The sequence below is a fragment of the Neolamprologus multifasciatus genome, chromosome 11 (assembly GCF_963576455.1).
Source record: "Neolamprologus multifasciatus chromosome 11, fNeoMul1.2, whole genome shotgun sequence".
In the NCBI taxonomy this organism is placed as follows: domain Eukaryota; kingdom Metazoa; phylum Chordata; class Actinopteri; order Cichliformes; family Cichlidae; genus Neolamprologus; species Neolamprologus multifasciatus.
The window spans coordinates 14904171-14922808 of record NC_140449.1 but is presented as its reverse complement, the minus strand read 5'-3'; the positions used below and the strand labels follow the sequence as shown (position 1 = coordinate 14922808).

The 18638-nt window shown below is 40.0% G+C and overlaps 1 protein-coding gene across 3 annotated transcripts; it reads right to left on the bottom strand.

The window, feature by feature from the left end:
* Positions 1–1930: 1930 nt before the first annotated feature.
* LOC146507989 (uncharacterized) lies at positions 1931–18437 on the bottom strand. 3 transcript variants are annotated; one of them, XM_085177879.1, is made up of 11 exons: positions 5938–18437; positions 4815–4901; positions 4342–4482; positions 4082–4221; positions 3838–3974; positions 3639–3732; positions 3396–3495; positions 3019–3278; positions 2742–2928; positions 2443–2570; positions 1933–2356 (listed from the first exon to the last, which is right to left on the bottom strand). In XM_085177879.1, the coding sequence occupies exons 1-11, from the start codon at positions 6056–6058 to the stop codon at positions 2039–2041; spliced, it is 1713 nt and encodes a 570-aa protein (XP_085034005.1). In that variant the 5' UTR covers positions 6059–18437; the 3' UTR covers positions 1933–2038. The 3 variants fall into 3 exon arrangements, with proteins under 3 accessions (XP_085034004.1, XP_085034003.1, XP_085034005.1); XM_085177878.1 differs by having other exon boundaries at positions 1931–2356; positions 2742–3278; positions 4082–4200; XM_085177877.1 differs by having other exon boundaries at positions 1932–2356; positions 2742–3278.
* Positions 18438–18638: the final 201 nt, after the last annotated feature.

The following is an 18638-nucleotide window of genomic DNA, read 5'->3' as shown; positions in this document are numbered from 1 at the left end:
CACTTTTAAAAGAGTCTCAGCAGGGGAGTAGAGGGAAATGTCTGCCTGCCTCACCCACACTTCCTGTTCAAAGCCTGCCTCCATAGAGGACAAAAACCCAAAACAGCTATCAGTATTAAGACACAGCTTCCTCTTATCAGCTCTGCCACAGGGAGATTTACACAGTTTGTTTCCAAAATGTCTATTATGTCTTAAATCACCCGTGTCACCCATGAATAGGGCGAACAAACACTTGTCTTAATTACAAGCAGCCACAATATCCATCTTTTAAGCGATGATTCATTATTATTCATGAAAAAAAATCAGCCAAAAACATTTGCAACTAAATCTTTACCAGACATGGTACCGCAGCTATTCACACTGTGTGTAAAAACATGCTACACAACAATCAACTCCATGTCACTGCAGAAAATAAACTAGCTTTCAGCTTCTGCAGTGAGTGGGTATGACAGCATTCAAATTTGAGCAGAACTTTCATACTGAAAAGATCTACTCCGAGTCAGTGCTCTGAAGACCTTGCATGCAGCAGGCAGCCATTGTTTCCTCCATTGTTCTCCGTAGCGACTTAAATAAAGAGAGTCTCCAAAGCCACACCACTCTAAATATGTATTTCTGCTGTGCTAATTAGAGACTGTCTGTCAAGCGGGCACTGAGCCCAGGATGAGGGATGGCTAAATATACCAAAACAAAAACAAAGCTTCCAAATGGAAAATTATAAACATTTAGACAGAAAAATCAAGGTCAAAATTGAAAAATATAAGTGGTAAGGTGACTTTATGTGTATTTGCTTAACTGAAGGAGAAGTGCAGCAGTGACAGAAGTCTGTGGTTTGGTCACAAGTTTTGAGACTGTGACTATGAAGCAGGAGCTCTTTTAAAAAGGCAGGAAGGGTCACAGTGTCACTGAGGCAGTTTGAAGAAATTTCAGACAGAAAATGTTCTTCCTTCTATTTTAAAGTGGTTCAATTTAGATGAGCCGCTGCAAAAAGTGTTCTGTGATTCCACTAGTGTAATAAAGTGTGACTTTAGCAGGAAAAAATATCAGATATTATCATATACATAATGGTGATTATCTTTACATTCTTCGGGCAACTTTAAAAACGTTGTACACAGTAAAATTCGGAGTGTTAAAATAACACTTAAAGAGTTAAATTTAACACTGGTCCCGAGTCTATTTGGTCCCATTCGGAATTGGTGTTAAATCAACTCTTTCTATAGTGTTAAAATTTTAGAGTAAAATTAACTCTAAATAGAGTAAAAATTTAACACTGAGTAACACCGCAGAGTGTTAAATGAACCTAACACTACTAGTAGTGTCATATTATTTACTCTATCATAGTGATAAATTAACTCTATTTGAGTAAAATTCCACTGATTTTTAACACTGAATTGAGTTATTTGAAATTAACACTGGGGGTTCAAATAACTCTGATGGGAGTTGATGTTACTCTATACTGTGTTATTCATACACTAATCTCTAGTGAAAAATTAGCTCTCATTGAGTAAAATTTTTAATTAATTTTACACCAAGTAGTGTTACTAAAACTCTTTCTGTAGTGTTACCTTTACACTCAATTTAGTGTTTTGCAGCATGAAAACCTGGTTTCTAATAATTCTTTAAAATATAAAACAAGTAAGCAAAAACCACAACTAGATAATACGTTTAACGGCTTTATTTTGATGTCAGACTCAAAATATTAAAACATCTCATGTAGTGTACATAAAACACTACACACACAAAAGCAGTCATAAAACACTTCTTCACATTGCTTCTTCTTTAACTGCCACATCAGGCTGTAAATTAACATCAGTGTCAGGCTGTTGGTCGAAATAGTTAAGGTGTTTGGTATTTAAATGTTTTCTAAAACCTGAAAAAGTGCCAAACACACAGCCACAGTCACGCAGGGCACATTTAAGGCAAAGATTTCTTCCAGGTAAGTAACCATGGACTAACCGTAAATGCCTAACAAGCATGTTTGAACCAGTAAACTCAGCCTGACAGACAAAACACTTCATGGTGGAGAATTAACCTTCAAGCCCTAAAGAAGCAACCTTGTCCTTATTTCAGCAACTCTGGGACTTTCTTTGACTTTGCCAACATCTATATTGTACACAGTGGTTTGGATGAACGTGTACATGTTGTAAAGCATGGTGTTGTAAGATGTGCCAAACACAAAATGTGCTTTAAACAGTTCATCAAAAGCACCAAGTGAAGAGGTAGACTTGCATGGTATGGCATTCTTGTCAAGAATAATGAAGAACTGGTGGATGTCATTCTTTTTCACCCCAACAGCCAGGAGGTAGGGTTGCGTGCTGGTAGTGATGGCATCAAGGTGCTCTTGGATATTTGTTCCAGTCTGAAAAGACAAATACAGACAGGCAATAAGAATCAAGTGTTTCTTAAACTGGTAATTCATACCATAAAAACAGAAAAGAAACAAACCTTCTTGAAGACCACAAGATGCCTTTCTGCTTGAGAAGCTGACACCTTTCCTGGTCTCCTCCGACCCTGACCAGATGGTGGAATCAGATGTAATAGCAATAGAATCGCTGAGAGGTCACTGTCCCAGCCTGAAAAAAATATTTGTTTTTAATAAAGTTGAATCATCATCATCAATAACAAATTTCAATGCATCTGCATTGACAAAATGTTTGAGTAGACCCAAAATACAAAAGGACAGTTGTTCTGTGACAAACATTATATATGCTGTGAATGTGCTAATCAAAGAAATAACAGCTCACCAATGTCAGCATTAACTTCAGTGCCATCCTCAGGAGAGTCAGCTGCCAGCAAGAGTTCTTCCAGGTCAGTGGTAGAAGGAAGCTTTCTGCCTTGTTGGATAATCTTTCTTTTGAATGTTGTTGGCCACCTCTCCAGCAACCTGCCTGATACATCCTCACCAAACATCAGTACAAAATCCTGTTCAATCTGTAACAGGGATAGAGAATAGAGAATTATATCTGCTATCTGCAAAAAATAAAATGTGTTTACATTGTCAACGTAATGAAAAATATTCACCAAGCCTTTGATATCTTTGAAACGTGGAAAAACAGACAGTATGTTGCTTGACAGCAGGGGGTCAAGGACCATGTTGTGTCGATAAACAAATGTCAACTTCATCTTCTTCTTGACTGTGTCTTCATCAGCTGAATGTTTCATCAGAGAGATTGCTTCCTTACACGCATCCTCACTCAGCACGTTCTCTGTAACAAACTGCAACTCTCGTCTGACAGTTGGTCCGCCACACTGGTCTTCACCCGATGATCCATCTCCTGGTGCTAGACAATATGAAATACAACTTTATCAAAACTAATAATAACATTTAATAACCATTATTAATACAGAACCACAATTTGGAACTGTATTATATGTTTCCACTTAATTATAAATGTTACCTCCAGATGATAATCGCCTCTCTTTAGCAGTGCATCTCTGTATGGTTTTAATCCTCCAGGCCAAGTACCCAGTGCCACTCTCGCCATCATAATAATGTTCCTTGGAGAGTGACATATACAGACATTTTGCTTATTAATTTATCAGTAAGTTATGTAACCATGAACAGTTGATAAGGACATACATTTTGGCAGGATTTAAAATTTTGATTTTAGTTGTATCAGTTATTACTGTTAGCTACTTACATAGCCATTTTTTGAGTACGGGTCACTGAGGTAAGGGAAAAAGGTTACAATTCCTCTGGCATACATTTCTTTTACCTGCCGTGGTGGTGATGTACTGCAAGATCAAAAGGAAAAGAACCAGTCAGCTTCCCTGGAATTAATAGAGTTTTAAAATAATTTGAAAATGATAGTAAAAATCACAGGGCCAGAAATAAATTACCCATTTTTTTCTGTCATGTCAGCTACCAGTATGTTGACCATTTTTCTTCTGGTTTCATCCACCAGGGACTTGGTCCGATTGTACTCATTTATTATACGTTCTCCACCAGGTTTGCTGGTGAGAATGGATTCCACCAACTGCAAAAAACATTCTACATGTTGATATAACCACTACAGTTCAGAACACTTAAACTACAAACAAAAAAGACACTATTAGAAGAATGTGGAAATCTGTTAACTCTTACTTGCTTAGCTTCTGCATCCAGCTTCTGACGTTTCCTCAAAGGGCTGTCTGAAAGGATGACAGTATCCTGTGAATCTGATGAATGTGGCGATGATAACTGGAACCGCTCAGGAGACACTTCTGCAACAGATGTTTCAAGACCTCAAAAATAGGAGCAAAACAAATCAGTTTAGACTCATTTTATACACTCTTTGATTAAACAATGTAATAATGACACACACAAAAATGACATCCAATGAAACACACATCACTCAAACAAACCTGTTTCATATTTGATGGTTAGTACTCCGGTTGAGGGATCTGTTACTATATCCTCAAATACATCCTCATCCAACTCAGTCCCTGAACTATCAAAAACTTTCACTCCTTCTGTTACGGCTGGCACACCAAACTTTGCAAATGCTGGAAACAAGCACACAACTTTGTGTAAACAAAAAGATTACATGACATCGAATGTTTTGTAGCTTAAAATGAAGATCATTTCAAGATACTTCTTCAAAAGTGAGTCAGATAAATAAAAGCTAAATTATTAAGCGCCACTAACATGCTTGATAAGTGGTAGATTAAAATGGGTGACACTCACATTATGCACTTTTCCCCCCACTAAATATACATTCATAACTAAGATGCTTCCAAAACACAGATCATTTTCAATTAATCATAAAATGCAGTTTGAAGAGACTAAATAACAAAAAGAACTTAAAGCCCCTTGTACACCTTTGTTGGTTTCTTACCGGCAATCAAAAACTCCTTAAGGCTTGGCTCAGATACTCTAACAAATTTCTGCACACCTCCGAGTTTTGCTTTAAGCAGCATGCTTCCTGTAGACAGTAATTTCTTATAGTCAGTGCTCTTCATTGAACTACAGTGAACAGAAAATGTGAATATTAAAACAGTCCCATAAATACCAGCAAAATAGCCTTGCAATGTTATTTCTTATTGTATGTTACTTTTATGTCAGTGTAACAAGGTGTTTCAGTTCTTTGGCGGTAGTTTTTAGCCCTTTACTAAATGAGTATTTCATCTACAAGAGATATAATGCTCAATACAAAACTAAAGTAATTACTACTACTTTTTACCATTTGTCTGATCTAACTTAGCACTAGGGAGTCAGTATTTTGTCATCATTAGTTAACATACTGAACAGTCTGGTAACCAAAATGGAAAAAGGAGCGGGGTAACTTTTGTCAATACCATCAACTCACAATAAATACAAACGCTGTCATCTTAAGTTCAAACTACTAAAAAAGAAAAGCATTAAAAACTGAATCCTGGACATTTTGGATACTTTATCAAGCTTATAACACCTGCTGGTTGTACTCCTGTAACTGTAAAATCGCTGAAGACAGCCGAGTTAAAATAAGACAATAACCTTACTGAAAACGACCTCTATATCTGGTACATAGGTATCAAAAAAAGAAAAATGTAACATTTAGTGTAAACCTTTAATTAGTTAACGCTTGGGTTACATAATTTAAAATTTAAAGATAACTAGCGAATTGCCCGCGCACTGAGGTTAGCCAAAATGCTAGTTAGCTAGCTAATGTTAAGATGTAGATCCCAACACATGGAGGGTTTAATTTAATGGAATTTCGAACATGCTAGAACACAACACAATCACCACTACACACTGAAATAAATTTTGATAACAAGCCTTACAGTCCAACACTGATATCAGTCAACTTTTTTAGCTAATTAACAACCTTACATTAGCATACAGACAGTGTCACATTTGCTTCTGGTACAAAATCAAATATATAATAAACATGGACAAAAGGAATGTAACCTTATTTTAACGTGCTACCTGTGCTTAAAATGTCGAATTGTTAGTTTAATAAGTAAATATGAACAACTTACCCTGCAACTGATGTGAAGAAAATGGCGTCCTGAAAAATCCTCTTGGTTTGAAAACGAGTCTGTGGTGGGAGGAGCTTTCTAGAGTAACGTTGACACTGCCTCTTTTAACTCCACGAATCATCACCCACACTGGGGGGCGTTTTGCTCCAGCTGTTGTTATAATGACTCTATTAGAGTAAATACACTTTAACACTGCTGATTTAACACTGGGAAATTTACTGTGTAGCCACGTTTGCTACAATGAAAAAAACAGCAAACAGTTATCTAGTTTTATTTTTATGTAATTCGACGAGTATTCAGTCACGTGAAAAAGAAAGCTTTTACAGGACTGTGTGAAAAACTAAGTACACTCTTACTGTTTCCATAGTTCAGCTCAATTCAGTAATACAGAGAAAACTCCAACAATCAAACGCGCCCCTTCGAGCAAGCACTTGGTGACAGTGGGAATGAAAAACTCTGTTTTAACAGGAAGAAAATGCTTGAAGAACCAGGTGTAGGGAGTGTTGGGTGTTGTTCACATTACGCAGTTTAAACTATTAAAGATTGTAGTAGGTAAACTTATCATTTTCTCACATTTCTGTCACTGTTGTGTTCTCACAGTGGTTGTTGATCAATGGCCATGATGAAGGAACTGACCTCCCAGCCTATTGTTCCTTCAGTGGGCTGGTTTCCGTCATTATCCAAATGTTCTGTCTATAAGATTGTGGAAATCTGCAGTCAGCTGAGACTGAAGAAGTCACTTGGATGAGTGACGAAACGTTTCTCCCACTGAAAACGCTACATCCAGATGAACAGAATCAACTTTTGGAGGTTCTGTCACTGTTGTTTATTATGTTAAATTCCCTCATATTAGATGTATCCTTGCAAACCAGCTCTAGGTTCAAGTTCATATGACATCCATCTGAGGAAAGTTGGCGCTGCCTGATAAAGACATTATTAGCAGGAACATACCAAAGTCTGAGCATATTATGTAGAAACGCAAAGTTCTGGCTGTGCTTCAAACGACTACAATATCCCTGCAAATATTTGTCTTTTTACCCGAATAGCAATGTGGTGTTTAAAAATATATGTTTAAAAATATTTAAGTACATACATGTACGTACATGCATAAATATACATAAAAGATGTGTGAGGTACACCAGTAATACTTGCAGTCAGTGAAATTGTGTGAGAGTCCAGACGCTCAGATAGCCTGTAGTGTTTTTCTTCACCAAAATCTTGTTCAGATTACTTTTGCTTTGAGTAATAGGAACGGTAATAATCACATTTATCCCTCCTTTCCAGTCTCAGGGGTGTCGCAGCTCAGTCAGTTCTCATCACTTTTCACCATCACTTCACTGCCCCCACCCCCCCCCACCCCTGACTCACTCCCAGCTCAGATAGAAGTGCTCTGACTCAGCTTCCAGGAAGGTGAAATGTTTTACTGCTCGCACATTTCCCTTTTGCTGACCTCAAATGACTCCTCTTCTCCCTCCCTGCAAAATAACTGTTCCTTGAGATCCTTCAGCACCGCTGCTCAACGGCACATCTGACACAGCTGGGAACCGAGAGAGGAGCGAAGCGCTCTGTTTCTCTGAAAAGTGTGAGTTCCTTAAGAGTGGAACAATAGAAGTCATGCCACAAGCCCTGACTGGTATGTTCAGTCTGTGAAAACATTACATTTTATGGCACGATAGTGTATTTTCGAGCTCTGCACGAAGGCTGGCATGTTCAAACTGTGGAAATATGTGTCTAGCAGATGGTCTTGATGCAAAGACCGGCGGAGAGTCGTGCCGATATCATGCTGCGCTAATGGTTTGGTAAAGCTGCAGTTTCTAGCTACTGACTGGCTAATATCATAGCAAACTGTTACTGTAATAAATTCTCTCATAAAAACTCTTCATGGAGGAAAAGCTAAATTTCCAGAGCACTGCTGTCTGAAACTGCTACAACTGTACACACAATATATATGAGGCAGTGTAAGATAACACAAATGGCTTGATGCGAATGTTAACTGGAATTTCCTTTGGTGCCTTTCCCATTTGTAGATATCGTATGAGCTGATTAACTGCATACTTATAAACATCCCAGAGAAAGCTATTTATCTTGTGGAATGCAGGAAGATGCAGCCTTTATACAACTCTTGGACAAGCAGCTGATATCAATAGATCATTTTGTGATAAGCAATACAAGTGGTTTACACTTGTCCTTCTCGATGGGAGCTTCAGTACAGAGGGACATCAAAGTGTTGGACAGAAATGCAGCATAGCAGACGCTGTTGATGAAGCGTGCCCAGACATTTTTACCTATCTTTAACATTCCTGCTGACCAGCTGCTGAGCAGGCCCTATCTGACCACATACAGCTGAAAGAATACTGGATGTAAGCATATTCACAGAATGTGAGATAGCATACTTAAAAACAGGCAACATTTACCTCAGATGCCACAAACCCAAAATTTAACAATAATCGGCTTTAATGCGGAGATATCGCTTCTCTAGCAGTTTAGCTCATCAATCGCTTAGAACTGAAATGCAATGAACGTCTGCACTTTATAGTCTGGTGCAGTTATGTAGCCATGAAAAACTGAGGATGTCGCCAGCACAATGGAAAAGTAAAAACTCTTGTGACAGTTTCTAGATTTAAAGCCACCATACGGAGAATTTGGAAAGAAATCCCCCTCTGGATGAGTTCAGAGGCAGTATTAAAAAAGCAAAACAACGCTGAAATTCATCCATCCATTCTCTTAACCGCTCATCCAACTTAGGGTCAGGGGAGGGGGCTGGATCCTGTCCCAGCTATCATAGGATGAGAGGCGGGCTACACACTCGAGATGCCACCAGTCCATCACAGAGCTTAGCGACACAGAGACAACCACATACTCTCACATGCACACCTACTGGATTAATAATCCACAAATAACCTCACAGGAATGTCTTTGGAATTTGGAGGGAAACCAAAGCACCCTGAGAAACTCCATACAGTCACAGGGAGAACACAGATACTCTCACATACAAGAAGACTGCAAATCATTTTAAAAAATCACATCTTTGTGTCAACAGAAATCAATCAGTATATTCTGATAAAAGCAGAAACCAGAGTTGCTCAGGCAGCATATTAGAAATACTTCCTTAGAGTCACAGGTTGATGGCATTTTTCCATATCAAAATTTGGTGTATGCTTATGAGAACACTTACTCACACCTAATCAAATATATTTTTATTTCATTTGCAACATTTGCAAATAAGTGGTGCAAATGCTTTTTAGTGGTAACCAAATGAATTTTTATTCAAATTCAAAGGGGTATGATGGAGTTTTCTAAATTGTGACAAACCAGCTACTGAACCTGTGAAGTGAAAACTTTTGCCTTTAAATGTTAAGTGAAAACTGTTAGCCACACACACACACACACACACACACACACAACCACACAGTCGAAAAAAATGACAGACCGTGTCCTGAGTTGAGGTCACAATTTGCTAAACACATGTCATGGAGGCAAAGGATTGTGGTGGAAAAGTGGCTATCATGTGTGTTCTTTGCAGACACAAAAAGAAGAAGAATGCTGTGCCTACAAAAAAAAATGTTTTTCTAGATTTTTGCCTCATCTCTAATCAAACAGATTGTCTACATGTGGCGCACTGTGTCGACTCTAATCCATCTGCCTAACATACTGTGTAACAATGATACTTGTATCACTGTTATATGTTAATCACCTTCAAAATGCAGGTATCACCTACACTCTTACTTTAATGGCTTCTGTGTAACTGCATTGAGAGTATTCAAGGCTGCTGCTAAATATGATGCTTACACAACATTTTCAGTAAGGATAACAATGCAGAAAGGCCATGTGAGAGATGAAATAGTATGTAAGGTTTGGATAATTTCTCATGTGGCTCTTTTAATTTTTTCTAAGCACTTTAAGTGTAAAAGCTTGTCAAATGGTTAAGCTAAGAAAAAATAATAATGGGAGGTCAGTTTTAAAGAATCTTCTTTAAACTCCAGACCAAGGCTTTATTCATTATTCCTCTTCACAATGTGAAGACTGATAGGCAAGAACAGCCTTCTCGTTGAAGAATTTTTCAACTTTCTTATAATGACTTTTCCTAGAACAAATATTAGACAAGCATTTTCCTTCTCTGTCTCTAATGCACAAACCTCAAAGGCTGCTCTAACAAAATTTCAAGCAAAATGACTGAAACTCTGTTGATGTGGAAGCTGACTTGGAGGCCCTTGGAGTTTCCATTTGTAGGCACAGCACAAACAGTTTATGCTAATTCACCAATTGGGATTTCAATTTTCTGTGCCAAATAACCCAGTCCAAATAGAGACCTGATCTGTTTCCACTGTGAAGACAACAACAATGACATAATCTCACCAATAATCACGATGTTACCTTAATCAAAAGCCTTTCGGGTCTGTTAAATTCACCTTCTCTCTTTGCAAGCATCATGCTCCCCCACCGGTCAGACTCGCGCAGATGGGATGCATTTGTACAGTATCAGTTTTCAGACATAATAATGTGTTGTTACCACCAAGGTGAAGTGCAAAAACGCTGCCCTTCTCGAATGGGCAACACATAGAAACAGAACTTTCCACAGAGAGCATATGCGTGTGAGCCTTACATGCAACACTCCTGCAGTTAGGCTGGAAATTATTTCATTGCTAAACAAATTAGCGCCCCTTATGTCAGGTGACACTGAACTGCCCTCTGTCTCTAACAGGATGTCACTGGCAAATTAAAACACACTGTCAAGCCAACAGCCAGGCAAAATTACATCCATTCAACCAAGAGTGTTTAGTATCCCCCCCACCACTTTCCAATAACTCCATTGCAACCAACTGTCAGATAAAATGGCCAGAACTTTTGTAACTGTGATGATGAAGAAAGACTCATTCATGATATCCAGCAGTTCTGCATGAGAGGGAAGCTCTGATCGTCAGACAGGCAAATGTGCATGTGTTTTGTGTTTTAGAGTTGTTCAGAGTGCCCTGTTTGGTTTTAAAGAGACATGTGGACAACACTTGAAAACCCGAACAGTATTTGCTGTGGAGTCAATTCTTAGGTCTTATGGCACTAGTGAACTAATGTACAGTGCATGCTTTGTGTCTGTGTGTGTACTTGTGACAGCACACTGCTTGCAGGTAAATGTTTGACTAGGTAATGAAGCTTTGAATAAATGGAACAAAAACAGCTGGTGTTCTCCATCAGTCCCGTGTTATTCTAGGAGGTAAACACTATGGTCTGGGTTTTTACAAGCAAATACACTTATCTCATAAGGACAGTAGTTTATAGGCAGTAATTTTATCCTCTGAGTGATTATCGAACATAATATAATCCACAGAGTTGAGAGAGATTTCAGTTCTGCCTTAAAGGGTAGAATTTCTAACACCTCGTTATTTTCTTTCCTGTCAAACACTATATGAAGGACTGACCTATAAGCAACTGCGTTCACGTGCATCTCTGTCAAAGTTCAGCAAAGGCTTAGCTTTTTATCTCTCCATTACCAACAGGTAATAAAATGTAGGCTATATCCTGTTCTGCATTAGTGTGCCCTAACTCCACGAACCTCTGAAGTCAGGGATCCTTTCAGATCTAAAGAGCAATTGGAAAGTATCCCGGCAAAGATAGATAACACAGCCTGTTCTATGAATAAAACAGACTATAAAACAAAAACACAATAGCTTACTTTTAGCTTGAGAACAGACAGATGGCATAATTACAGTGTCAAAAAGTTTGCGCTGTGTAGTTATTGTGCTGTGCAGCTGTTAGTAAACCCATTACTAAGCTTCAACTCAATTTTATTTATATAGTGCCAACTCACAACCAGTTGCTATTTGTAAGGTAAAGACTTTACAATAATACAGAGAAAACCTCAAGAAACAGACAACACCCTATGAGCAAGTACTTAGTGACAGTGGGGAAGGAAAAACTCCCTTTTAACAGGAAGAAGCCTTTGGCAGAACCAGGCAGTAAGTTTGGGGCAGCCATGTGCTGCAGTTGATTCGGGGATAAGGGGAGGAAGACAGGACACAAGACATACTGTGGAATAGAGCCAAATTTTAATAACAACTAATGATTGTGTGCAAATCAATCACAAGTGCAGCAACATATATCTCTTTGCAAACAATCCCTTTTGTTTCAATTTACAGAAAATGCCAATTAAAAAAAAAATCATTTTAAATGTGTAACGACATTTCTATAGCAGACAGTGGAAAAACAGGGACTCTTCTGTCATTTTCTTGTTTATCTATTGCTTAATTACTTTGATGTAGTATGAATAGCAAAAGCTAACCCTGAAAACGACATGCTACATGCACTTTGTCCCACTTTCCAAAGCTGTCCTGTGGGGTGGATTGGAGTCTTTGCCAGGCCAATTCTGGCCCTTGGGCCTTGTGCTTGACACCACCGGTATCAACTGACAGTCGCCAGTTTAAACAGTTCCTCTTTGCTTGCCAAATCCTTTGGTTCTCTCTTTAACATCGTAGGATCATTATGAAGCGACTTGAGACAACAACTGTTGTGAACTGGCTCTGTATAAATGAAATAGAACTGAACTGGTTTGAGTCAGCTTTTTATTCCAATCTATGAACTTTATGTGATGCATAAATCACAGTTTAACAACAAGAATGTTACAACTAAGCTAAGATTTACTTTTTTGCTGACCATAATGTTTTAAAGGACTTTCATGCAAAGGTAATACTTGGAGGCTTTTGATTTGACTGACAGAGGCCTTGCCACCGCTCATTACTGAAGTGATGTTCAACACAACTCTGTTGTGCAGATATGTGCTGTCATGACATGCTGTACTGCTCATTTGACGTTTCTAATAAAACCAGCAGTGTTTTTCTTATCAGTAAAAATTAATGTGCTTCTCAGAAATTGGTTTCTAATTCGATTTATAGAGTTTATGTAGCACTGCAAGAAACAACTCTCAGCAATGCTGAAATGAAGTTATTTGGTACTTTTTTCTGTCCACAACAGATCATTTACTTTACCACTATCTTCATTTTTTGTCTGCGTTAACCACAGAAAACTATCCCAGGCTGTTTGTGTTATAATTAAATATCATGTTGAATAAATACAAAGCAATCTCATGAATTTGTACCAATGTTGTAAAACATGCCTCTACGACCGCTGAAATGTACGAAGGGCCACATTACAGGCTGAGCAGTTCTATAATCTCCACTCATCTGTGGTTGTACAGTTGGACATGCACCGGAGGATCTTCACCCCCCGTTGCTTTGCGTCGTGACCTGCCACCCTGGGTTTTTGAGTTTCATGTAAATTTAGTGTGTAATGACACACTGTCAAGCGCACAGATGCTATTATGGTATCCTTACCAAGCAGAGGTCATCTTTTGCCACCCCACCCAAAGGAGGGATCGCTGCGCCAACATGGTTAAAGGCCCTGCTTTCACCCAGACCAAAATGACATATGATTTTATCTATATATTGGCAAGAGTTTGTGGTGCAGAGTGCTGAGAATCCTATCTGAAACTGTACAAGCCAAACAGATACTTAAGTGAAGTTTTCTTTACAGGTTTTTATATGTGCTAAAATTTTGATTTCTTTGTTCTCTTTTGATTCATTTACTTTAGAGTCAAGAGACTTTAAACTGGGGAAACACTATTACAAGTGTCCCCCCAAAAAAAGTTTATTCTCTTCATCTGGACGTATGGGACAATGGGAGAAACATTTTGTCACTCATTCAAGTGAATTTTTCAGGCTCAGGTAAATGCACTTTTCCCCAACCTTATAAACAGTGCATTTGCATAATGACTGAAACCAGCACCACTGACGAACAACGGCTGTGAGGTCAGTTTCTTGGTTGGTACAGTGGAAAGGTAGGAGGTACTCCAGCCAAGTCTCTAAGATTATGAGAAACAGGGAAGAGAGCATTTGGCATGCAGACAAGTCCATCCATCCATCCATCCATCCATCCATCCATCCATCCATTTTCTTCCGCTTATCCAGGACTGGGTGCAGCAGCCTAAGCACACGTGGGGTGTCCTGATGCCCAGTCATCTCTTCCAGCTTGCCCAGGGGAAGACCAAGGTGTTCCCAGGCTACCTGAGAGGTAAAATCTCTCCAACATGTCCTGGATCTACGGCCGGGGCCTCCTCCTGGTGTGACATGCCCGGAAAACCTCACCCAGCTGGCACCCAAGAGGCATCCTTGTCAGATGTCCAAACTACCTCCATACTGCACCTTCGATGTGGAGTATGGAGCAGTGTCTAATTGTATAAGGATCAAATGGCTTGCAGCAGCAGGCCACACCCCATACTCCCAAAGCACCTCCCACAGAACACTATGAGGGTTTTCTATGGGCTCTTCAAAGTCCTCCAACACCTGAGTTTTTGCTTCAGCCACTGCCCGAGCTGCTTTCTGCTTGGCCTGTCAGTACCTATCGACTGCCTCCAAAGTCTCACAGGCTAGCCAAGCCCAATAGGACTCCTTCTTCAGCCTGATGGCCCCTTCACCTCCGGTGTTCACCATCTGGTTCAGTGGTTATCAACCACTTTGTGGCTGCAGCTCAGTGCAGCAGCAGCTTCAATAATGGAGGTGCTGAACATGGTCCGTTTGGACTCAATGCCCCAAGTCTCTCTTGGAGTGCTGTCGAAGCTCTGCCAGAGGTGGGAGTTGAAGATCTCACGGACAGGGGCCTCTGCTAGGCATTCTCAGCGCACCCTCACAATTCATTTAGGCACCACAGGTCAGCCCAGCATCCTCCCTTGCTACCTGATCCAACTCACTACTAGGTGGTGATCAGTTGACAGCTCAGCACCACTCTTCACCTGGGTTCATCCAGAACATATGGACATATAGATCTGATGATACAATTACAAAATTCCTCATTGGGCCGCAGCCTGGGGTGTCCTGGTGCCACATGCTCTTAGGGACACCCTTATGTTCGAACATGGTGTTTGTTATGGACAAACTGTGATTTGCACAGAAGTCTGGTAATAGAGCATTGCTTGGGTTCAGATCTGGCAGCCCATTCTTCCAAATCATGCCCCCTCCAGATCTCTCTGTTGCAGATCTCTCATGAACGTAGAAGTCTCCCAGTAAGACTACGGAGAGCACCCTCAAAAACCCCACCCAGGGACTCCAGAAAGGCTGGTAACTCTGAACTGTCATGGCGCAGGCGACATTCCCGACCCGAAGGCACAGGGAACAAACCCTCTCATTCACTGGGAAAAAACCCAATGTGCAGGCAGCAAGTCGAGGGGATACTAAGATACCCACCCAGGCCTGCCGCCTTTCACCAAGAGCATCTCCAGACTGAGACAGAATCCAGCCTGGAACCAGGAGACTGTATCTAGCCGGCACCTGTTAACCCTAACGCAAAAGCTCAGGCTCCTTTCCCACCAGAGAGGTGATGTTCAGATGTCTAAGGCCTGGCCACCAAGCACTCACCCGTGGGCACCTTCTCTGGGCTTGGCTCCAGGGCAGGGCCTCAGTAACCCTATGCCAGGTAGGGTGAACTGTTTCCTAGATCTTCCACTCATAGGGGTTTTTGAATCACTTTTTGTCTAGTCCCTCACCCAAGATCAATTTGCCATGGGAGACCCTGCCAGAGGGCAAAAGCCCCCTGACAACAAAGCCCTGGGTACCCTTGGACACACAAACCTCTCCACCATGATAAGGTAGCGATTCACAAAGGGGCTCCATCTTGAGCCAAAAATCCAATTAAAAAGTTTGCCTTTGAAAGTACACATGGTGATAGACTTTGAATGCACTGAAGATTTTGTGCACTGAACATGCACCTTTTTAAAAACAAAAAACAAAACCCTGAAATCTACCAGTACACTTCTAATACAGCTGTCCTAAATTTATAGATTTTGCAAGCCAGGATCAGAGCTACATGCTTTCAAATGTTTTTCTTTCCGAGCTTCCAAGAGTCGATTTCTTGGAAGCTCGGCAAACATCACTGATGGAGTTTCTTGTACAGTTCACAAGGCTGTTCATGTTACTTTTACAAATCGTTTACAAAGCGACACATTGAGTACATTTGCTCCCAAAATGTTAAAAGAAAATGGGCAAGTGGCGCACACTGTGGCACACATCTTGATTTCTATGCTCCTAAGATGAAAAAATAAAAATTAAAAACAACTGAAAGAAATACCCAAATCTGCAAAGTGAGTAACATTCAGAAGATTTTCCAGATGGCTGTTTTACATTAAAGCGTTGGGACTTTCGCTGGGGGTGTAGATTTGAATTTAAGCCATCCTGTCGAGAATTCTGGGCCTTATACCCCTTCCTTTAAAAGTCCCAGGCAGGCAGCGCCACAGGGAAAACATCACCTATTAAGTTATTATTCACACTTTGAAGTCCTTCTCACCTTTCTCCTAAGCTCCACTCAGCTCAGCATTTAAGGCACAAATTAAAAGCAAGGGCCTTGAGGCACGGGGCCATCTGGTCCTTCGTATGCCTCGGCTGTACATTTCATTAGCAGGCTGATTTTTCTTTCCCCACAGCATGAAACAGTACGTACTGAGGGCAAGAGGCAGTAAGACATTTTTATATCACTTAGCATGACTGTTTCTAAACTGAGCATATGGGGAAGAATTTTCCATACTGAACAAGTACCAAAATAATGAATAAATAGTTTTTAATCTCACTAAATTGCAGTTTTCACATGCAACTGCAAGGAATGAGAAGACCAAAAAATGATTTGAAGGTCAAACTGCTATGTTTTAACATACTACAAAGGCAAAATGTTTTTTGTTTTTTAAAATTTGCTTTGGAATAAAGTAAAGTGTATGTAAGTGCCAAACATTGCTTTCATAGTGTCTTTCACCCATTCATACAATACCATAAAAAATTTAAATTTATACATCAGCATTATAAATTCCATTTGTGTTGATGTAATTCAGACATGCCTCTGAAATGATGATCTGTAAACAATAAGCACCTGTATTCTTAAAACAAATCATAGGATGAGAATCTAGCAAATTTAGTTATCATTTGATGTCAATTTAGATCTGTATAAGCTGCACCCAGTTATATTTTTACAGCGTTATTGCATCAAAGGATTTAGTGTAACACGAAGTGTAATGTGAATGTGAGTCACTTGTATTGAAAAGGTCACAGGAAGCCACGCAATTGCAGATGCCCTAAGCTCTATGAAGCATTTTAGCAGCTTTTTTTTCTTGGGTATTTGTAGACCTCATAAGACAAAAATGTAGAGACTCTATCTGCTTACACATTTTTCACAGTTTAGCCAAAAGCCAAAAGGTTAAAAATGAGTATTATTATTATTCATTGTCATGCTTTCTTGAAGATAAAGGGTTTGGTGATAGTCCAGTTTTGTTACATGTCTTTTTATCTTACTTCCAAGGAGCCAGGCTTTCATTGTTGGACAATGGCTCGATCAATTTTAAATCCAGTTTTTCTACCAAGGGTGGATGGGTGGCTGTTAATGAGTGTTATTATTTCAAGAATAAGCAAGACCCAAAGAGACCAGTGCAAGCATTACACATTCATTTAGACAAACAAAGATGCACTCAGGATTCAGGTCAATACTTTCAGGTAAAAGTTTTGCTTGAAGGGTCCAAACACTGTTGTGCCAGATGATTGCTAGAGAAGAAAGAACAGGTTAGAAGTGTCCCCAATGAATCTAAGGAATGAACTGTGAATGGACATCTAACTTGGGTCTCTTTTCTGAGTTGCAGGTGGGGAAGGCAGATGACAGCTCTAGAGGTAAGAAGTGGTAGAGGGTGAGCAAGCAGATAAATATTCTAGGGTGAGTATTGTTGAGGAATTGCCAGATCTTGGTTTGCAAGTTCAACTGGAGCCAAGGACACATCAAGCCATTCCAGCAGGTTGCAGGGGCCAGCCAAAATACACAGCAGGAGGAATTAGGAACAGAGATGACAAAACAAGGTCAGGAAACTAGGCAAATCACAATGTTTGAAGCAATGATCTGGCCAAGAGTGGAGGTTGCAGCTAGGCATTTGTTCCAGAGGAGTGTATAGGAAATGCGAAGCAGGTGTGCAGTGGACTAGAAAGTGGGGCCGAACAGTGACCCAGGGTACACTCTACCTGAGAACAAGATAGAAACAAATGCTTCTAGGTGGCCTGCAAGCTTGGTCAGGGTTTGTCTTGTAAAAGTCAGAGATCAGAAGGGGAACCAGGATGTAAGCCCAATGAACCAAAGACCGCCCCTCAGGATCATAGGCCCTGACCCTGCCAAGGAGGACTGGAAATCCCAAGGTGTATCTGGCGTGAAAGTTTTGGTGAATTTTCACAGGCCCTGATACCATTCCAGGTATGTTGGAAGCAGGGGTACGGAAAATGGAAGATGGTGCTGAGCAGACTACTACTATGATGGGTTTGCACTTCTTTCGAGCCAATTGACTCACAAGAGAGCAGCTCATTTTGTCACAGCTCATGTGAAGAATGTTAAAGAATAATCCCTTATGAGCTTCATCATTCCAACTGGTTTTAGCTACTGGGATGCAGAATTCATTAATCTGATTACTAATTCCTCTAGCATATCTAATATGCAGTTTGTCGTGGCTTTCTTAAACTTTCTTACACTTTTTTTTCTTTACACTTTCTTAAATTCTGCTCTTGAGTAAACTGAAAATGTACGAAATCTTAGACTGAAGTAAATTAATAAGGAGTATGACTAAAGGCTAAAGAACACTGGAGAAGAAAGCTGTGACAGAAGTTTGCCTGTCTTCAAAGATATCAGGAATTGGAAAAGCCTGAGTG